Source organism: Diadema antillarum, unplaced genomic scaffold (genome assembly GCF_040938485.1).
Source record: "Diadema antillarum isolate AM-2024a unplaced genomic scaffold, OU_Dant_1.0 seq00002224_RagTag, whole genome shotgun sequence".
In the NCBI taxonomy this organism is placed as follows: domain Eukaryota; kingdom Metazoa; phylum Echinodermata; class Echinoidea; order Diadematoida; family Diadematidae; genus Diadema; species Diadema antillarum.
In genome coordinates, this window is record NW_027272858.1 from 191,191 (window position 1) to 214,827 (window position 23,637).

General features: G+C 36.2%; 1 protein-coding gene and 1 non-coding gene across 2 annotated transcripts in view; one reads left to right on the forward strand and one right to left on the reverse strand.

Annotated features, from left to right (window-relative positions):
* The window catches only part of LOC139714295 (transmembrane protein 145-like), a 28,882-nt gene extending 12,629 nt beyond the window's left edge, over positions 1 to 16,253 (reverse strand). Inside the window, exons 1-6 of the mRNA XM_071626011.1 lie at positions 16,125 to 16,253; positions 15,551 to 15,625; positions 13,075 to 13,161; positions 7,815 to 8,042; positions 6,687 to 6,765; positions 2,109 to 2,180 (exon numbers count right to left, since the gene is read on the reverse strand). Of these exons, the coding sequence (XP_071482112.1) occupies positions 2,109 to 2,180; positions 6,687 to 6,765; positions 7,815 to 8,042; positions 13,075 to 13,161; positions 15,551 to 15,625; positions 16,125 to 16,253 (670 nt within the window). The remainder of the gene's footprint in view (positions 1 to 2,108; positions 2,181 to 6,686; positions 6,766 to 7,814; positions 8,043 to 13,074; positions 13,162 to 15,550; positions 15,626 to 16,124) is intronic.
* A 4,063-nt stretch (positions 16,254 to 20,316) lies between these two features.
* Trnae-cuc (transfer RNA glutamic acid (anticodon CUC)) lies at positions 20,317 to 20,388 on the forward strand. Its single transcript has one exon. It is a non-coding gene; the product is annotated as a tRNA-Glu (tRNA).
* The last annotated feature ends 3,249 nt before the right edge of the window (positions 20,389 to 23,637 follow it).

The window sequence follows — 23,637 nt, forward strand, 5'->3', positions numbered from 1 at the left end:
TAATTGTCATTTTCATTCCCAAAGTCCATCCTTCACTATAATGAGTGAGTACCTTTGCGCATGACTGAATTTAATCAGTATGATCGCTGCCGTGAAAGCAGGTGATCTTGCATTGGCATACATTCCTAAAATAGAAAGTCTGATTATTTTCTTGTACAGCAAAATTGTTTGATCATTAATCTTTCAATGGCTTTCGTGCCACAGAAGGGCATTTTTTTTTGTGGGGTTTCTCGAAACTTCAGCATTGTACAAATCAAATGCTCACTATAAAAGAAAAAAAAAAACAACATCAATATTGGAACATGTTACTAGAATCTGTGCAAATTAATGAACATGAAGCTTTTACATTTTTAATCTTTTATCTCATTTCTGTAATTTCTTGGCTTTTGGTAGATATGAATTCGTCAGATGCTAAGCTTCACATCAAAATGTGTATAATTGGCCTACTTCATTGCAAGGAAAATATAGAAAAATAAAAATAATAATAGAAAGTAAGAAACTCATGAAGGTTGTAAAGCTAAAGTCAGCTTTACATGCATTTTTTTTTCTTCATTCTATAATCTCTAGCTTTATATGAGTAATGTGATGATGCATCACATTTGCACTATGGTCGTAAATACTAGGTATTAAGTCATTAAAGGGGCTGTATCGTACTGGTTGAGGTGGGGATTCGTGCTTTTTACATTCCTAAGTGAGATAATGAGAAACCTCTTATGAAATATGAAAGAGCATGTACTTTTAAAAAGGATTCAACGCTTATTTGGTGAAAATTGGATTTCAAATGGCTGAGATATCAAAAAAAGTGATAATAATAAAAGGAGACAGGCCACAACTTTATTAGGATCTCTTTGTTTCACCTTGTTTTTGGATATCTCGGCCACTTCAAAACTGATTTTCATCAAATAAACTTTTGATACCCCTTAGAATTGCATGCTCTTTGACATCTCATAGAGTGGTTTCTGAATATCTCGCAAAACATTAAAAGCTAAATTCTCACCTCGACCAGAATTGTACATACATGTACCCTTTAATCTTCAACAGCCCATTAAGACTGAATTGAGCCAACACTTCTTCAAATGCTTACAGTTTTATGAAAACATCTTTTGAGGAGTGGGATATGACCATAATGATTCTCATACATACTTCTACACTGATACTGTTATTTAACTGAATGATAGTGTAGTGTGTGTAAACCAGCATTACAATATGATATGTATGCCAGCCTTGTTCACACACCAACATATGGGCTGGTCACATGCATTTGTAGGCATTTGCCTTATAATAAGTACATGTGCCGGTATTATATCATGGGCTGTCTTTTAATGGAAGAGGCTTTCCACACTGTTAGCATTCATCAAATTTTTCAACAATTACTTCTATCTCTAACATTTTTGGCTTCTTTATTTGTTGTGCATTTGTGTGTAAACCATAGGTTAATGTGATAATACATGTAAACTTTGATATCTAATCTGAAATAACTCGTCGAGGACAAGCGAAGTTTGCTTTAAGACACATTTCCCATATAGATACCTGTCCGAGTATACTCAGGACTAGTTGTCAACAGGGCAAGGACAGGGCTAGTGGAAAATGCCTGTTACACCTAGGGAACAAAGGCAATTCAGAAATATTTTTGTCCTTCATTTTGGAAACCACAAATGAGTTTGATTTTCAGATCTGAGATTGATAGTCCATTATTGTTCTGATGTTCTCTCCCATGCAAGAAGTGGCACTTTGGAGATTATATTGTGCTCACAAGGGGTGCCTGTATGCGATGTGCATCAATCCAGATACTGGAAACCATCTATATCTACAAATATACGACAGCACAACAACATTCATTATCTTTGGTCTTCTGTATGGTTGACTTCATAAATTTGTTGGGGGGGGGGGGGGGGGAGTGTAAAAAAAAAGTGGCTTCAAAACTTTTTTGCCCGATTAGGGCAAGCATTTTTTTTTATTACTGTTCCAAAACAATTGCCCAACTTTGAGTTTTACTTGCCTTGGGCAATCGGTTAAGTGCTTGTGTACATGTATCACCTTGATAGGGGCAATGAAGCGGTCGAGTGGATATGTCAGTACACGTCTAGAGCTATGAAGGTTTTACTTACTTGCGACATAAACAGAGCAGAAGAACAGGCCTAGAAACAGGAACAAGAAGGTCAAATCTGTCGCTAGAATACCTGCAAGACAAATGAAATTGATGAAACGAGACAAAATGATGGTTAAAAATAAGGGTTTAAATGATGCTTCGTGTCTGTTTCTTCCACAGTTCAATTTCTCATACAGGGCCTAGTTAAAGGTTGACAGAGTTGTAATCCCTCAAAAGGGCAAACATGTTAAAATGAGACCGTTACATGAATTTATCACTGATTTCCAAACACAAACGTTAACATTTCGGGGGAAAAATGAAAATGACACTTTTATGTTTCAATGTATTGTGCAGGTTGTGATGATGACAACTTATGTGACATTCGAAAGGGTGGTCAGACTGTTCTTATACCTAGACAGCTTGGGACAGTTAGGAAAGAAACAGAAGATAGATGGTACAATTATGTATATAATGTAAAATACTAGGAAGTAGTCACTGCCTAAAGTATAAGGCTCTTGAAATCCACACACGAACCTCCCTTTGAAACTCACCTTCCTTGTCAAGCTCATTAACTCTTTATGTGTCATAGTGTAAACCCCCTGTGTGCCACATTATTCTGAGATAGCAACGTAGTTATGCCTTCGGAAAACATTGTGTTTATGAAATCGATGAAACTTTTATAGATTTCTGCTACCTGAAGCTATGATGAGCGAAATTGTAGGGAATATGTCAAGCTGTGCACTAATGTACATGTACAACAAATCTATGATTATTTTTCTAATGACCAGTGGTTACATTATTGTATAAAAGGCATGGCTTTTGCCCTTAAGATAGTGACAGAAACTTAGAATGTAACGGATATTCCAGTAAAGAACACCCCTTGATATTCAATCACCACATAAAATGCAAGTTAAATGTAACAGGAATGGAATCGCGAGAAACGCTGTCATGCTGTAATGCAGCAGTTGGCGATTTATCGATCGTTTGGGGCGAGTTTGTGCGTTCGAGCGGAATATGCGAAGTTGGCACGCCGTCGACTGAGTCAGGCGTGCGAACGTGGCACATAAAGAGTTAAGAAGAATAAACCACAAACTTCTTTACAAGCGACATTAAGTCTGATATATGGGAATTTTGTCTGGGGGAAAAATTTGTCACAGTGTAATATAACATCTGTCTATTCTAAAATACCGGTAGACAAAATCTGACGATCTATTGCAAAGTTATGAAATTTCAAAGTTTTGATGCTGCCAACGCGAGATGAAAAACAATTCTCGATGTCACTGACAAACAATGATATAATAGAAAATATTCAATGAAAGTTCTGCAAAATATATTTTTTTAATGAAAAGTACACATTTTTTTTCTTACTTTATCACTTGCACAAGTTCTAATTTTACAGCTATCACTCAAAACACAGGAATATTTGGGGAAACTTTCCCTTTAATTACGGCAAATACGCACAGGTATGGTGGAGTGATGCCACAATAAATGCTTAGTGATGGTGGAGGGTGAAGGGGAAACATATCAATGAGACTGGAGTATTAATTTATAACTCCGATCTAATTTCCCTCCCCTCACAAAGCGGGAGCATGCACGGTGCAATCAAGAGTGTGGGACAAAATACATGCATGACTTATCATTCAGAACGTCCAAAATTGAATTGACTGCTGCTCATACAATGTACGTGCCTGATGAACTAGATAGTAAAAAATGCAATTACCCTGATGTCTACAAGGGAGAGGGAGAAAGAGATAGTAAGAGAGAGAGAAAGAGATAGGGAGAGAGAGAGAGAGGGAGATAAAACAAGGTCAGTTAAGCAGAGCATAGGGGGCATGGACAATTACTGTATAAGCTGTTATTTTCGCGTACAGATATTTTTGCGAATTAGAAGGTGACAGACAGTTTCGCGAGATGTTGATTTCGCGAATTGACACCAACGCTATCTTGCATGTATTGTTACTCTAGTGTATGGCAGCATTTTCGCGTGTTGTTGAATTCGCAATCCAACTGTGATTCGCGAAATTCGCGAAAAATAAACCCTCGCAAAAATAGCCACTTATACAGTAGTGCATGATACAATGTGTATATGTGCAAAGGTGCTTCTGGCTGATCCATCACTGCTTTCAGTGATATGAAGTTGTTGAGTTTAATATGTGGCTAAAATGGCAATTTGGCCCATTCATTGTTCGCTGCATTTTATAGAGACAATACCTGCATGCACCAGCAAGAGTATGGAAACAACAACAACAACAACAACAACAACAAAAATCATCAAATGGTATCAAAATGAAATAGCTGACGATATCAACTATATGGCCTCTGTGACTAATGAAGATTAATGATAATGGTGATGGTGATTATTACAGCAGCACATATGATACCACCAGCAAAGGCACTTGTAAATATATTATTCCTGTCAAGTTCAATTATATTCTTATCATTTTCCTAAAATGACTTTCCCCAATTAATGATGAATGCCCACACAGGGTTGTTCCACAAATTGATTTCTGTGAAGGCATTAATAAGCTACAGTAATGTGTTAAGGTGTTGTTGTTCTTGTTCTTGTTTTTATTGTTGTTAATTGGCTGCTTGTTAGCTTCTGTTGATTTTTGTTTTTGTTGATGTTTCAAGGTTGCAATGTCAAATTAGTGCATTGTCATTAGAACAACACCCCCCCCCCCCACACACACACACACACACAAAATACACACACATATCCTGCAAAATCACAAGTTGTTGTTTAATGCAAGAAGGGTGTATAATGTACCAGTACGGGCTGTTTTTAAGGCATACAAACAAACATGATGCCTTCCTATTCTTTTCTTGGTCCTTCCATGCACAAGTAAAAAAATAAAATGAAATAAATAAGTAGCACAAAATGCTGTAAAGATTGGTGCATGCCACACAGATAGATAGATAGATACATGTAGATAGATAGATAGATAGATAGGTAGATAGATAGATAGATAGATAGATAGACAGGCAGACAGACAGACATACTCTTAGATAGATAGATAGATAGAGACAGACAGATGAATAAATACCATAGATAGGTAGATAGATCAATTGATAAAATAAATAGAACTATTACACGTAAAACAACTGAAAACAAATAACATCTGGGTCATTACATTATACTGTGTGTGATGCATTGCATACTCTCTCTTACAATTCTTGCACTTTCTATACACTGTGCAGGTATAGGAAGCAATCCTTGTGCATAGAGTGGGGATAGTGCATTCCCTGTTGCAGGCTTGACTGCAACAATGCATGGGAGGATAATGTGCAAGGTTATTAGCCACAGCCTCTATGCTGGGTGAATACATCCAGTAAATCACTTGTGTTTTGACATTGTGTTAGGAAGAATTGAAGGTGATGCCTACATATTACAGTCCTTCTGATAGTAACATGGCTCAACCCCTCCTTCTTGTTGTAGTTGTTAATTAAACCACTTTGCATAAATGTCCAGAAACGCGCTCTGAGCTGGAGCACCAGCGAATTGGGATTATGTAATCCCATTAATCACCATTGTAGCTTAGGAGCCTTAGCATTAGCTCTTTATAGCATGTGCTACGGTGTAAATTTCGTGTGCCACATTATTCTGAGACCGCCAGGCAGGCATGCTTTGGGAAAAAAAATATGTAACTTTTTATATGATTTTTCTATGCTGGACAAGCAAAAAGCAAAGTTGTACAGAAAATTTGAAGCTTTGCTAGGATGTAACATGTTATGACATTCTACGATTATTGTTCTTATGGAAGTAAAGTAGGAGGTATACATCAAAGCCAAGCTTGGTTTGGTTCTTGTCTTGCTTTGGGTTTCATGTGGGGGTGTGGATTACATCGTAACCAAAATGGCAAACAACAAACTACTCTGACCATTTGAGGAAAACTCATGATCTTTCTATTCACAATATTAGGAGTTGGTGCCAGAAATATCATGTACAACACACTCACAATGTGGATCCACATACAGTATGTGTACTGGTCTATAACTGAACACAGACCTGCCAATGTGGATCCAGTTTTGATACTGAAAGGTACAGACAATTAGGTGAGACTGATTGTCACTTAAGCCGCGCTTCAACAAACCTTACCCTGACAACGCTGGGACAAAGTCCAGAGAACGAAATTCTTTGCCTCGGCCAATAAAACCGCAGGAGAGAGCGAGGGTTACTTTTAACAGACACACACCAAAAACTTCTTTGGATAGGTTTCCATAACACCCACCCATTCATGCACAAAGAGGGTGTGGTTACAACCCACGCATGTGATCGGTGAGTGGTGTGTCGTCATTGTGTTTGAACTATTGACATGCGTGTTGGATGTATAAAAGGCAAGTTACCGCGAGAGCGTTTTAACAGGAGAGTTGTCGGGGAAATATCAGGGTAATGTTGGAGTAATTACCCTAGCTTGCTAGGGTGGAATTGGCAAAAGTTACAGTGACATCGTCCGAGCAACATTTTGCGGGGACTGATTTGACAGGCAGGGTAAAAAAAGATTGCCCAGACGTTGGCACAGTACATTGTAACTCTGGTTTGAAAGGCTCTGTTAAAACGGGGCATAAGTCACATGTCTACTAGCTATTACTGTCTTACCAAACTGATCGGCTGAGAAGTGTTTATGCCACCAATCCTCTCCGTTTGTCATCGTCAGTTTGTAGGTCATCAACAGGCCCTGTGCCAAAGTGAAAAGAAGAGAAAACCATTCGAAAATTTGATCAATCAAGTCCAGCAAATGAGATGGGTCAGTCCCTTTATGATGTTTGGTACACGTTTCAGCTCTGAATATCTGATCTGAGTATGTCTAAAAAAAATTGCAATCGATTTTTGCATTGATAATGATTGAACAATCTAAATGCTATTTCAGGGAATGAAACTATAACTCCTTACCTACATTTTGCAGAAAATCTCATTCAATTTGGTTAAGTGGTCACACAGAAATGTGGATAGTTGTAAAGCATGTCATTAGCCTGTTTCTTCCACGTTCAGTCTGTTAACATGGTCATATCTGTTCATAGTTACAGCATATTTCGCATAACTTTGAACGATTAAACGAGTGTTTATGCTCTTTGTTTTGTTTCTTCATATCATATTTGAACAGCTTCATACATATCACTTTTGAACAATTTTTTTTTCTTCTGTACAATTTTTTTTTCTTCTGATTTTAACCCGTTGAGGATGGATTAATTTTGCTACAACATGCATTTCCCATAGACACCTGCCCGAGTATACTGTAAAAGTGGTTTCTTTTGCGTACAGATACTTTCGTGGTTTCCATCGGTGCCAACTTTTTCGCGTGTGTTTAAATTTGCAGTCGGCAAAAACTGTTTTATTTTGCACATGAAAACCCAAACTATAATCCAACTTTTCTTTTATTTAATATTAAATAGAAATTAGAATTAAAGGCAGGCTTACCTGAAATCCCGTCTCTCGAATACTTTATATCATGCTTGTACCTACATTGCACGGTATCGCTGTGTGTGTGATCAAACGTTGTGTGTGCATGTGCGCAATAGCGTTGTAACAAGCGGCGAGTTCAAAACATTTTCGTGTGTTGTTAAATTCGCGGTCCAACCGCAAAGCACGAAAATAAACCCACCGCGAAAGAAACCACTTTTACAGTACTTGGGACTCATCCGCAACGGGTTAAACCAATTTCCTACAATGTTTACAGGGTGAAAAGGAAAGAAACACTTCTTGAAACCACTGAACAGACACACTTACGTGATTCGCATTGCAGTTATCCAGTACAATGTACCACCACCTGTCGCGGATGGAGCGGAAGCTCCGCCCACCTTTGCAGTCAAACTTCTGCTCATCGCCTAACACCAGGCGGTAGTCCTCATTCGGCTCTGTGTCGACGAGGACGCAGCCAGACCAGACGTAGGACGTGGTGAGGTTGATCACCTGGTGGTTTTCTGGCTTGAGTACTGACTCCTTCTCTTCACATGTCTGAAACAAAAGAAGAGAAAATTGCAATTATCGTAGAGTAGCAAAATCTTCTAATGCATTAAAGCAACAAATGCACGACGTATGTCACTTCATCTTAATGTTTAACTATTAAGGTTATTTGTGATTTGTATTACATTAGCAGGTGAAAAGGTTAATCATAACTAAACTCACTAGGAGTATCACTCTTCTGTATCTTCATTCATCATATCCTTATCATCATCACCACAACTAAAATCTATCATATGGTATATTTTGCTGCTTTTCATTTTCACATTTTTCTGTGTTGACTGACATTTGCAAAAACTACGAACTCGCACAAAATTAGAAAAAAAATTGCCTGCCGCAAAACAAATCCTCCGTACAGTACCTTGTCTCACCAACACCTCTCCTAAAAAGGGATGGTATCATTTCTCACCTTGTCACTTGGGTTCTCGATTGCCAAATCAACACCTTGTAAAGTAGTTTTGCAAAATGCAATAATGTCTTACAAGCTGGAAATCATTAAATACAGGTTGTATTATACTAAAAGATATATTATGAAATGGCGCATACAGTATGGATTCCACTGGGAAGTCCTGGTCCCCATTTCATAAAAAATGTCAGGATAGCAACTCTTGCAGGAATGGCAACTTCCAAAAACAACAGCCAATCAGGAAGCTGGGTTCTTGTCATTACCATGACGATTTCCATTCCAGCAAGAGTTGCTACTACATTGTATATCAATTCTTGTATGAAAAGGGGTCCATGTACTCTTGGTATTGTTACCTTCACCCATCCCCCACTCCATTCACAACCAACTGCTGAGGGGCAATTCCACGGTAACTAGGACACAGGTGCCAAAAATTCAAAATGATATTTGTTTCAAACACCATACATTTTCAGACAGTACTTGAGTTGAAGTTTTAAGAATCATTATGTTTTTCAATAAAAGCGGCCATTTTGATTTTCAAAATGGCTGCCAAAATATGCCTATAACGCAATGGTGAAAAGAGTGTATTGTCGCATAACTTACTCTCTGTATATCCACTTTATTAGTACTCTAAACAACAATCTTTCATATGTATGCAGTTACCAGTGAAGTCTTTTACCACACAATAGAAAAAAAAAGTTGGTAGCTTTAAAGAATTTGATAAAAACTGTTAATTACTTTGATAATGATGGATGTAACGTCAGTTACCAAAAACAAGGAATTTTTAAGTTTATTCATCAAAGGAAGTGAGCTGTATGATGTAACTTGGGATTTCTAATGTATGCCCATATGCCTTTATTTTCATACCAGAAATAAGGATACTTGGCATACTGGAGAGTCAAAATGAACACTACAAAATGTGTAACGTCAGTTACCGAAACGTCATACATGAGTATGTAACGTCAGTTACCATGACAGTAATTACAATGTGTATAACTGAGGCAAATTTTTTGACTTTTGGCCATTTCAATACATCTGGGAAGTCAACTTACATAGGAAATTATGTCATTACCATGGTATGTCCATGGATATTTTTTATTTGATTTGATTTGATTTATAAATTCATTTATTAATTCATTTACCATGATTATCTTTTTTTTGGGGGGGGGGGGAGGGGGCTTGAGCTTTCGATTTTTGATTCAGCACAAGTTTAAAGGGGAAGGCTAGTAACTGATCAGTGGGAATCAGTGGAAATGCTGGGAGATGATTGTTCCAATCCTTATGGGATTCATTCAAGAGTTCACGGTATATCTATTGTTGTGTGAAAATGATTTGCTTCAGAACAGTCTCATATTCAAGTAATGTGCAGATTAATGCTCCGTCACTGACCAGGGACGCTCACCTGGAAGCATTAAACTGCACATTACTTGAATACGAGACCATTCTGAAGCAAATCATTTTCACACAACAATAGATATACAATGAACTCTTGAATGAATCCCATAAGGATTGGAACAATCATCTCCCAGCATTTCCACTGATTCCCACTGATCAGTTACTAGCCTTCCCCTTTAAGGTTATATCATCTGGAAGTTTAGTTTGCCACATGCAGTACACTGTATATGCACTCAAATTAGTACATTCCCAGTCCTACGGGATGATAGAGCTACCAAAGTTTGTAGGCCTAATCAGAGACATGATTGCATGTTAACCACATTTTCTATAAAAAACAAACAAACTTCTGCACAGCTGTATACCAACAGTTTAACAATCCTCACCAATGTTTGCTTTTGCTGGCATTTTTCTTTTTTTTTCAGGAAGCTTAGTCAAGTTTCTACCTCAAGGCAAATGCACAAACAGATATATCTTCTCTTGCACTTAAATGTGGGGTGTAGTTAACATGGCTCATCTTGTATTATGGTACGTAAGGCATGTACTCATTATTGTTTGAAACTTAACACTGATCTTGCTCAAAGTGAGAGAGGATTCTATAGGGTTTAAAAAAAAAACGTTCATACATTGTGTATTTGTTGATTACTTTATTCTATTCATGCAGGGACATTTTGTAATACATCACATGATAATTATGAACAGGAAGAGTTTTTTATATTGATTTTAGTATTCTTTCGTTGCAAAGTCCGATTTCTTGGTATCTCGAATGTATAGTTTGCAAGCCGTGATATATCAATGAAAAGGAAAAGAAAAACAGTTAAATTACTTCAAGCTAGGAATAAAACAATAATGCTCTTTTGACCAAAAAAGCATTTATTTTTCTTCTTCACAGAGAAATATTAAAAGTGCGACACTTTTCATTTAAATCAATTGATGATGGAGATCATCAGGAGTAAAATAAAGAAAACAAGGAGAAATATATCACAATAGATTTCATACATATTTATGCATATTTATGAGTTGATACTTGTTTTTTTTCCCCATGACCTGGAAGATATTTTGATATTTTTTTCAAGCATAAAAATATCCATGTTTTGTGTAGTACTACAAGGTACATGTATTATGGGTAGAGCACTCTATGTAGATAAAAACTTTCCTGTTCATTAAAAAACAAACAAACAAAAAAGCCCTTAGTCATGTCAATATATTTATACTTGGAACTGCTTAATCTATTAATGGCTCTGTGTGATCATAAATGTTGAATAAGAATTAAATCTTCAGACAAATGTCAAGAAATATCCTCTGGTGCATTTACATTATTTTTGCCCAACTGTGCTATGGCATGGGGGGGGGGGGGGGGTGCTCCATAAGGGCCCACCCAATATTATTTGTGTCTTTAGATTTTGTTTTAATTTGTTGCTGTAGTTTGCTGGGATTGTCACTGGTACATTGCAGCAGTATAATAACCTGTTAAATAAATTAGTTCTCTGTAAACCCCACGGCAAAGTATGTGTAACGTCAGTTACTGACATGTTTACCTTTAAGTTATCATAGAACACAAAGAAAATGGACTACTGTTTCATTTCATTGTGTATTTATGACTGATGAACCAAGGTATGACTCCATATCAACCAAATCATTCTGAATGGTCAGAATTATGAAATATCACATAGCTATTCCCAATCATGATTTTGCATGTGTAAACCCTATGGCAAATGTAAGCGTAACGTCAGTTACGTAACGTCAGTTACCGTCATGCCTTCACTGAAATTGGCATGGTGGTAAAAGGAGACAACTAAAGTGCACATTATTTTGCACACCTGTTCCTAAGAACCTAGGTGTATTGCCGTATTAAACACATAAAGTCTAAAAGTCAGGGACATGAGATATTTCCATTTACATCTACACCATAATTTTCCATGTCCTTTTTCCGTAACGTCAGTTACCGACACATTTTCACTTGCTATGTGATAAGAAATGCACTTTGAGAGAAAAACTTTCCACCTATTTCTTCATTCTCATGAACTTATTCATTAATGCTAATTGCAAGCCCAAGGTGCTTTCATTCACAAAACTACAAGGTAAACAATTTCATGAAAATCCTTACGTGTAACGTCAGTTACCGTGGAATTGCCCTGAGGGTTACCTCATTTCATGCAAACCATTCACCTTATTCTCTCTCCAATATATCTCTCCCCTCCTGCTAAAAGCATGATTGTATAAACCTGTACTACAGCTGTACGTAACCCTATATACATATGCAGAGCTCATATTGAGCACTTGTACATACTATGTACCGTATGTGTTTATGTTGTAACACTGCTTTTTCTTTCCAACTGTTAAAACTATACAGTTGTCTATTCCATGGGGGTCTCCATTTTTCAAGCACTGCTTTTTAGTAGTCCCCTCCACATCTGTAAAAATTATGTGTATGTATAATGCAAAAATGTCACATTAGGTTTTACATTGTATAATGTCCACAATGTGGAATATCAATAAATTTCATTTCACTTCATTTCACTTCATTATTCCATTTCTTCAGATCACTTTTTTTTTTCCAATCCAGATATTCAATGGTAAACTATTCCTCAATAATTGATGCAAAGCATATTAATATCTAATCGTGTAATTCCTTCCAATGAAGGGTGTTAAAGGGCTACAGTTTTGGTGGAGATGAGAATTGGGCTTTTAACTTTTTGCGAGATACCAAGAAAACACTTATGATATAGTACGGTACAGAACATACCGATTTGAGAGGAATTCAAAGTTTATTTGACGAAAATCGGGTTTGGAACGACTGAAACATCCAAAAACAAAGTAAAACAAAGCGATCGTAATAAAGTGTGGGTCCCACACTTTATCAGAATCGTTCTTTTTTTATATCTTAGCCATTTCAAAACCAATTTTCATCAAATAAACGTTGAATTCCTCATAGAACTACATGCTCTTTCACATTTTAAAAGAGGTTTCTCATCATTTCACAAAAAAAAATGTTAGAAACCTGGAATTAGGTCTCAACCATAACTGTACGATCCCTTTAAACACCTCAATCTCAACTGATGAAATGTATATTGGAAGGAATTACACTAAAGGCGCATCTGGTAAACTAGTTGCCACTAAAGCCATAGTATTTACAGGACTTATCATTCTCAACTGACAATTTACATGTACATTCAATAACAGCACATGCTCTCTTTCAGTTTTACAGCATGCATGGCGGTGTCAGCTTACCAGTAGACGGGCCGTGTCCGGTGGGTATACTGATGGCCACTGGTCGGGTTCATCGTAGTATAGAATTAGATTCTGCGTGGCAAACGACTGTATGGTGGAATGAAATGACAACAAATTTGATAATAAAATTAAGGCATGTGCACAACGTCATGCACTTTGGCATCAGCACAATTGTAAGTATGCGCCAACATGTAATTATGGTTCATGTGAGAATGACAGTATTGATATTGTGCAAGTACAAACATTGTACACTGTCTGCAGTCCAAAGTCACTTTTTACTACTTGTGATCTATATAGGGCCTACAGTGATACAGTGATTCTAATTTCAACACCCCCTTCAGGGGCACGGAAGAAAAACAATTGAGTATCAACAAACTTTACTTTACGACAAATAGAGATATAGATAAAAATATACTAAAAGCTCTTATTGTAAAGAAGTAAAGGCAAGAATCCCTGAAAAAAAAAAAAACGAGAATAAAAAAAATCCCATCAAGGTTAGGACTTTCTTGTTTCATTGTGAACAAGTACCTTTAAATGATAATCATAATGATAAACATAAATACAAATTAATGAAAGAATCATTATCTTCTTTTTTTTTCCACTGGCATTTGGGGCATACTCTGATAGTCTCAACTATTCAAAATGCAATGCTGTCAATAGCCACTGCATGTACAGTGTAGAATGCTACATGTGCATGTAGCAAATATTCCAGTGTTTTTAATAGGGAAAGTTCTTTATAGCAATTTGTTTGTTTGTTTGTTTGTTTGTTTTTTGTGGTGGTGGTGGTGGTTGTGGAATATCCTGTATACTGTTATGTATGCATGGTTACACTGACAAACATAAATGTACCTTCTAAGGGCTCAGAAGCAACATGACCTACAAAGTAGATTGCACAACTAATGCAACTCTCTTTTTAAATCATTGAATCGTCGTTTCCAAATTCAGCAAGAATTCACAAAATGTACAACAATAGATTTCTCTCTCCTTATTTCACTACTGCACCTGATATTATCAAATGTTAGTAATATTCATGTGGACATTGTTTTTTGTTTTCTTAGTCCAAAATATCTTTCTATGTCATGCATGAAGAGTTTGGTTGTTAAGTTTAACATGCACAAAATGTACCAGAGCAATGGTGTACTCGTGTCCCCACCCCTCAGATTGTTTCCTATCACGGTTTTAATGTTTATAGAATTTAAAGGGATGGTATAGTTTGGGTTCAGCTGGGGATTCAAGTTTTAACTTTTTGCGAGATGATTAGAAACCAGTCATGAAATATCAAACCGCATACAATTCTACGAGGAATTCAATGTTCATTTGATGAAAATCTGTTTTGAAATGGCCGAGATATCCAAAAACATAGTGGTCCTTAAAGGTGGGACCCATCACCTTTCATTAGGATCACTTTTAAACTTTGTTTTAAAGATATCTGTTTTGCGCATGTTTTGTGATTTAGAAATTGGTTGATATGGTGATCACCTAAAGTTGCTTTTTAATGTTGATTTATGCTTATAAAAAGTGGTGTGCCTGGGGATGCTTTGTTATAACCCCACTTTATTTTTGTATAAAGGTATTATGCAATTGTGCCTTTGTGAATTTATTGTTGAAACAGGAGAGTTCCTGATTATCGTATAATGTGGATGATGTATCATGGTGATGATGCAGGAATGAATATGAATACATTCATGAGTTGAATGACTGAATAAAAGTGATATATATTAGTTGATAGTTTTTTTCTGAATAGTTGTAAATGTTGAGTTAATGTATCACATTGTTATGGTGTATGCACCATTGTATGACTATGAGTTAGTTTTGATTGCATTCAGTGATATCATCTCTGGTGTACACTACTTTTAATGTATTGATTTTTTTTTAATGTTATCCAATGTACAAAGAATTTCCATTGCGGACAACAATGCAATCAGTCTTCAATCTTTTTCTTTGAGCATCCCCCCCCCCCCCCCCCCTTTTCAGGATAAATTAAGGGGACCATACAGAGTTGTGGGAAAAACCCCAATTCCATTTCGGTACTTCCTTGTTCTTTGTTCTTCCCAATATTCAAGGTTTCAAGTTGTCTGCTAAAGAACAGACATCTAAAAATGTGCTTCAGGGTAAGAAAAAGAACTACTATCAGAACGAAAAAAAAAAAAACCAACAACCAAGAGCCCCCCCCCCCCCCCAAAAAAAAAAATCAATTGTATAAAATCACTTGCAGTTTGAAACACTGAGGAACATGTTTCCAACATCTAGACTCTTATATACAGTGTAGTCTCTCATTATTCCATCAGATACATTTATATGCATGGTCGAAGTTGCAAGTTGCTCCAAATTTAACAGAGAAGAACAAAAAACAAAACAAAACCCAAACAAACAAACCTTGATTTCTTGGAAGACACACAAGTAAATTAAAACACTTTTGACAAATTAAGGTGTGATTTAAATGGTAAAATGCCTACTACTACTAGGTACTACTTACCTTTGGATATTCCACTTCGAATCGTAACCGTCCAATGTCTGATAGGAAGCAGAACCTTGCCAGGAATATCCATTTCTGTATGAATAATAAGGTAGAAATTGGTTTGTATTTAAAGTGAAATGCTAACGGTTACGTCCCCCTGCCTGCATGTTTGGCCTGTGATGACACTGTCACTGGGTATGCACACAATGACAATGTCACTTACAAGTTAAAGCTAAGTCGGACAACTAGCTAATTCATGAACGTTACCGACTAGATCTAGTACACTAGTAGGTTGTAACCTGTTTAGGCAAGGTCTACCTTCAACATCAAAATCAGTCTGTAGACTCTGAGTGTGAAATAGTGTAGTAAGACAACAAAGTACCGTACAATACTACCGGCGTAGTACAGTATTCGTACATAGCCTATGCTACATTGCTACATTGCGTCATTGGCGATGCATAGACAGTATATAGACAGAGAGATAGATCATGAGAATGATTGAGATAGCGCATAGACACAGCGTCCGTGACAACACGTCAAAAACCACTTGTTACGACGATACCGACAGAATTTAGAATGAACAAATACCCACCTCTTCTGTTTCTATTGTTCCTTCTTGATACAGGCCGACTGAATTGCATATTAATGTGACAAAGACGATTAAAAGTGTAAATAAGTTACGGAGAACTCCCCTGTATCTCACTTCACCGTGATGCGCCATCTTTTTAGCACCTGTAATTTATGAGATTAACGAGTTAATGCGCAGACGCAGAGCGCAGAAGAGAAACCACATAACGAGTGAATTTACGGCGGCGGCAAGGACGTGTCCACAGTTGAATGAACAATCGATGATGTAATTGCCGTACATGAGTCGTCTTCTTTCGCAGGGCACACAGTCACGTTCGTACATCTCTAGGCAACGACGTCGTTAGCGATGGGGAATGGGCCTTTGTACGTTGCTCCGCCTGACACCGTTCGCATCTACTTCCTAGACAATGCAATATGTTTGCTCGCTTCATACAGTCAATGACTACAGTTGTACATGCAAACCATTAGCTGAAATAAAAGCCACACGTACTTTGAATCTCTTAGTAATTCCTTTTGAAATTCATACATATTTTGAGCAATTGAAAGTGAATGAAAAAAAAACACACACACACACAAATACATAATTTCCTTATTACCCTGGCTTTTAGATTCATATCTAATCTCAGGTCAAAATATAGCAAGCTGTATTATACCTCAAAGATTAAAAACACTTTCTGTCAAAGTGTAAACATATCTCTTTGAATAGATATAGATGATTATAAAGATAGAAAAAAATCAAACAAACTACCCCCTGTCAAAGTGTAAAGAAACAGTTGTGTCACATTATATAGGCCTCTTTGAATAGATATATAGATGATTATAATACCGATGGAAAAAAAAAACCTGTCAATTCCACATGCTCATTGGTGTGATGACTTGTTAGACAGGCCTGGTTAAAATCAACAAATCTAAAAAGTTGCAGTTCCATAAAATTTGGGGGCTAAAACCGTATGTTTCAACTCATGTACATTTTTATGAATTTTTGTTTCATGAAATCTTGATATCAATATTTATTTTAAATACAGTTTTTCAAATATTGAATAGAATTGTTTACAAAGTTTTAAATGTTTAAAATTTCGGTTTTAACAAAAAACACAGTGGTAGTTAGCAAGCACGGGCAATTCAGCCAATGCTGTTGTGACGTGGTTACCGACGTCACAACTGTCCAACTATCGACATCTAGCTTTATGTTTGTGACCAATCAGGAAGAAAACATGTACACTATTTCTCATTAAACTTTTATATTTTCCAAGAAACAAGGAAAGGCGACTGTTGAAGGGAAAACGCTGTATATATACTTTGACAAATGAATTCAGCTTATGAGGCTCACGATCTGACAGTGTGTGGTGATATTTTACGAAATTGATGAAATATTTGCCAATAAAGTTGTTGCTATGATAAAGGGGTTGATAAGACAGTTATTGTGACAGTATACTATAGGGACTATATCGCAGCAGTGTGTATAATGAATGGTAATAATGATAGTGATGATAATCATAAACAATGGTCAAAAAGATTAACTCACGGCGATGATGTTAATCTATCCGATATTGTTTATTATATACATAGCAAGATTATCACCCATGCTCGGTTTTATAAGCAGGTTCCATCGTATTTCTCTGTAAACATTTTTTTTCTTTACATTGATTGAAACTCTGACATATCGACCGCCATACTCGATGTTTAATATTTTATCATATACAAGTTGGGCACTATGTATCATCGTATTTTGTTATATTTCATGAATTTTTCATTGAGATACAATACTAAGATAAATTGAATTGAATTGTGAAAGCTTTATGGAAAATGGCCCGCATCAGTAGGCCCTATATGACAATGTCAAACCTTGCATAGCAATGTACAAATGTATAACACACCGAGGAGGCATGCATGTAACCTGTCTCGGGCGCTCCAAACAATACAACACATAATACCAAACAATAGGAAACAACAACGACAAAACTAGGAATTGATACATACACTGCTGTGGAGGTGAAAAATAAGCGTAAATAACAACAACAACAACAAAACAACCTGAATTTATAGATTGTGCAGTAATAAAACGTATAACAACTGAGTATATAAACTATTTTTCATACTAGAAGAAACTGATTTTATTATTGACAATTCTTGTGACTATGCAGTGGCAATTATTCTACAAAATTTAGGTCCATATTGTATTATAGATTTTTTTAATGTCTGGAAATATACATTAAACATGACCTTATGACGGTGCCAACGAATATTCTGGTTGAAGATAATTTGAATTAAACTGTGAATGTATATTAATTTATTAACTACATGTATATGATTTTGTAAACCATGTTCCCTGCTATCTGTCAACTTTAGTATACGGAATCAGCATGAGCTGTTATAATGTCCCCCAGTATAAAGCGGATCCAGGAAGGGGGCGCACCGGGTGCGCGCCCCCACTATATTTTTTTGTTAAAACACAAGAAATAAAAAGAAAAATTGGGGGAGGGGCGTGGGCCTCCCCTTTACCGAATTCCGGCTGGATCCGCCCCTGACCCTGGATACTATACTATCAAGTTATCTTTTCTTTCTGTATGTTATTCTTAGCTACTTATTGATGAACATAACACAAATCATGATTTATGGCCGCAATTGTCATGTTTTGCTTGGGTTTTTTCTTTTTCTTTTTCGTGAGAGGAGTATTCTGGACCAGTTAAAATTTGGTGTTATGACAAGAAAGAGGAACATCTTGTAAGTACAACAGTGGAAATTTGATGAAAAATCAGATATGAAGTAGGGAAGTAATAATAAAAATAATAATACATACAATTTCTATAGCGCCATTCTCCACTCTGATTAAATGCTCAAGGCGCTTTACATCAAACAAAAAGACTGAAATTACAAGTACATACACAGTCATAGAAGAAGATGAAAAAGAAGACATGAAAGTCTGTCTTCAAAATACACTACTAAACAAATAGGATTTTAAATTACTCCTTAAAGATGTTATGGAGCTTGAGTCTTTCAGCTCACGAGGAAGTGAACTTTCCACAGTGTTGGTCCAGCGTGAGCGAAAGCCAGTTCCCCCCAAGATTTCTTTGAGAAAACGGAATATATGTAAAAGACCAGAAGTTGAGGATCGAAGAGTTCGTGTAGGTTGGTATTGACGAACAAACAAACAAACATGGTAATCAGGAGCTGTCCCCTCGATAACATGATCCAATGATGAAATTTTAAGTTCGCTATCTTTTGTAGAACAGGTCTCCAACACTTGATGAAATAATTATGAACAAGCAAACCAGTGAGCTGATGATGTGATCACCTCATAGTGTTTCATTGACTATGTAAAAAAAAAGTGACGAAATTGTCAATTTTCTTCATTGTAAATGTAAAACATAATGTTATTCTTCGCCAAATAAATTGAAAATGATCGTCAATCAGATATATCAGGATTTGAAACTGGGGCATGATTGCGTTGGGGAAAAAAAATCAAGTTTCAAGATTATGTAGAGAAACTAGTCCTATATGGCATCTTGGGGACTTTTTTGAGTGGATTAATAAAAAAAAAAACTTCACAAATTCAAAACTTTCTTAATTTTCGTCTCATTTAATCCAATTTTTATTGTTTTGCTCAAGAGATCTTAAATGGTGTGATATTCGCATTAAGCTCTTTCCCTGATATTTTGTATAGACCTACATGATATTTCTAGGGGTCAACGATTCACAAGGCTTATAATATTGTATTGCTCTTCTCTGTTGAACCCCCCCCCCCCCCAACAATTCACATGAATTCATGCATCGGTTTTGTTCTTGTTGTATTTGTGTATGTGTGTGTATTTCTCTTTATATTGTCATATTTATATCTCCATTTTAGCTGTTTTCATTGTATGAATTGCTTGTTGTTTTTATGTTGAATGGAAATGAACTTAATAAATACCGGTAGTCTCTCTAGTATATTCAAAGAGATTTTTTCTCCTCTCCACCACTGAGTGTACTGTAGAGTGTACAGACCGTACACCGACTGTCGGTTGCGCATGTGATTAGTGTGGTACATGGTGCAGTGTGTACGGTGTGTGTGTACCCATTGATCTCTACACATTAGTGTGTATACGCGTCTACGGTGTGTGTATTGCGAATACGTCAGCAGCCTCAATGTATCGTTGAGAACGGGGCTTTTACTATTGGATATATATACACAAGTGTGCTAGTTGTGACTGTGTAACTCCCATATGGTCTAGTGGTTAGGATCCGGCGCTCTCACCGCCGTGGCCCGGGTTCGATTCCCGGTGTGGGAACATCACTTTTTTTTTCTTTTTTTTTACTTTCTTTTTCTTTTTCTTCCCACCCCCTACTTTCTTGTCTTTTTTTTTTGTCGTGAGCATACACCAATAATCTATCAGCCTGCAAGTTTCCTTTCTTGATTTAAGGATCCCCTTCTTTGGCTGTCATCACTGTATGTTTTGTTTGCTTCCTTTCCAGGTTTTTCGCACCTGCAGACAGCACGATTCGCCACCGCTTTTGCTTTTGATCACGACATTGCCGTGAGGTGACACTGCTTCAGCAGTAATCACTTCATCGAGTCAAAAACTTTAGTAACATAAGGTATTGGGATGAATGTGAGCTTATCAAGACTCTGATGATTAATCGCCTCATTGCCCCTTATGAATGATTTTTTCCTCATTTACGCTTGCCATTACTTACTGTATTCTTCACCTTGTTTCCCTTCCTCTAACTCTTTTGTTTGTTAGTTAGTTTGTTAGCTTTTTTGTTTGTTTGTTTGTTTGTTTGTTTGTTTGTTTGTTTGTTTGTTTGTTTGTTTTTGGGTCTAGTAGCATCTAAGAATCATGGCTTGAACAACCTACCAAAGGTGGTGCTGCTCCGACAACAGCAATACGAGACTGTATTTAATACAGGGTAAATACAATTTGTATGATAATAAATGTATTTATATCTTGATTTCGAATGATCATACTGGCGCCAAATATAGCATGCCTCTTTTTCATCAATATTGTGTGGACCATAGATTGTGACAAAAAGAAAAAAGATGATGGTGAAATGACATGAAAAACAAACAATCTTTCACAGTATACTTGAAGGACAAGTCCACCTTCATGATATATGGGAATTGAGTGAATGCAGCAATATTAGTAGAACACATCAGTGAAAGTTTGGGGAAAATCGGACGATCCGTTCAAAAGTTATTCTTAAAGTATCTGCACACTCACTGCTGGATGAGAAGACTACTAAAATGTATGACGTCACATGCGTGGAACGATATAAGAAAAACATAAAGAGAATTTCACACAATTCTATTTTTTGAGAAAAGTGCACATTTACTCGACTTGTCACTGACGTAGGCCACCTATGTTAAGGTTAATATTATTCCCCTTGCCTTCTTAAAGAGGCAAGTCAAGTAGTGTTCTTTTATTATGCAAGAAAAGTGACAAATACGTTGACTTTTGTTTATATTATTTTCTTTATATCGTTCTACACATGTGACATAACAGGCTGTAGTAGTCTTCTCATCCAGCATCGTCTAAGCAGAAAGTTAAAAAATTCATAACTTTTGATTGTTCGATTTTCCTCAAACTTTCACAGATGTGTTCAACTATACTATTGCTGCATTCACCCAATCCACATGTCTATGAAGGTGAACTTGTCCTTTAATTGCTCACTGTAACAAAATGAAGAGTGTACACTTTTTTTTTAATGCACTGCGATCAAGTACATAATCAGTACTTGTGCCACTCTATTTCACCATGACCTATATACAGCCTCAAGGATAGTGTATTAGCAAGTGGGATTTTAATGAATTTCTCATGCATATAAAGCTAGTTAAATTAATTTGAGATCACACACTATCTGCACAGTAGATTAGTTAAATTATGTAAAAATATCATGACCTGTGTATGATTCTGTATCTATTTGATTTTGGTTGTGTGTTTGTCTGTGAAAAGATAGTAAGGTGGCTAGGATTATGTAGAACTAATTTGTTAGACATTGCCAAAAATAAAACTGTTTCGATTAGTGTCAACATTTCTCCTTTTTTTTTTCTGGGATGATATTGTCTGAAAGTGCCAAAATTTGACTTTTCCCTAACAGGTACAGTTGTATGTAGAATTATTCATACGCATAAATTTCTTTTTTTTTTAAATTATGATTTAATTATGATTTAATCTCATTAGCATAACAACAGAAATTCAAGGATATTTATCTTCAAGGCTTTCCAGAATTTATCCCAACTCCGGCATTAGTCATCAATATTAATCACAAGCCATTAGCCAGGGCTCGACACTAACGGTGGCCCGGTGGCCCGGGGCCACCAAAAATGAAAGTCGGGCCACCAAAGTTTTAAAAAGGGCAAATTTGGTGGCCCACCGTCCTCGGGCCACCAAAATTTTTTGAAAAGTATGTCAATAAATTCGTAACTTTTTGCGCCGGAAATGCATAAATGCATGCAGTGAGTGAGTGACTCATTAAAAAAAAAAAAAGGACTTTTAATGTTTTTATTGGTTTTTGGGGGGCCAACAAATTTTTCTTTCGGGCCACCAAAAAAAAAAAAGTGGAGCCCTGCATTAGCTTGTAACAACAGCATTCAACGCAATGGATTTCATTGTGTTCCCAGTGAGAGTTCTCACATTCCTAGAAATTAATCAAGAAGACAGCCAAAAAGAAGAAAATCTCATTATGTTTAAATTGTTATGCAAATGAACTTAAAGCCAAATTTTCTTTAATTGATAGATGACAACTAAATTATACATGAAAGTCTCACTGAAGTATCATCATTCTGTCATTTACTTATCCCCCCCCCCAAAAAAAGTATTTAAGGGTATGAATAATTCTACTGTCAACTGTACATGTACAACCAATTACCAAATCTCCTTCTCCATTCCTCCCATGCCTCCCTCCCCCCCTTTTCTCTCTCTCTCTCTCTCTCTCTCTCTCTCTCTCTCTTAATAAAGATCAGAATAAAATTATGTGTGGATTTCTTTTTTGGTCTGCTTTCTAACCTCTTTTTAGCAATGATGACAAAAATGTTAACAAAATGGAAATAAACTAATAATGAAAATAATAATAATGATAAGTGCAATAATAGTAAAGACACAATCATAATGATAATGATAATAATTACAATCATCATTATTACAGCCATTATTATTGGTATTATTATCATTATTATTATTATTATCATTATTATCCATCATCATTACTATTCAAAAGTCAATAATAATAATAATAATAATAATAATGATGATAATAATGATAATAATGAGAGCTGATACCTCATTCAATCTAGATTCAAGCAGTTGAATGACATTTACTAGTGACTACGGAACTATGAACCACTATCTTGACAAAAGGTTAAAGCTGTTCATAAATGATAATAACAAACAGATTAATGTCCCCAAGAGGCAAAAACATTTTCAAAAAAAAAAAATAATAAATACAGTAACACACAGGCACATAAGAGTTAAAAACATGAAAGTAACATATTTTATTTATGTACACAAAAAGTTTACATCAAATAGTCACTGGAAAACATA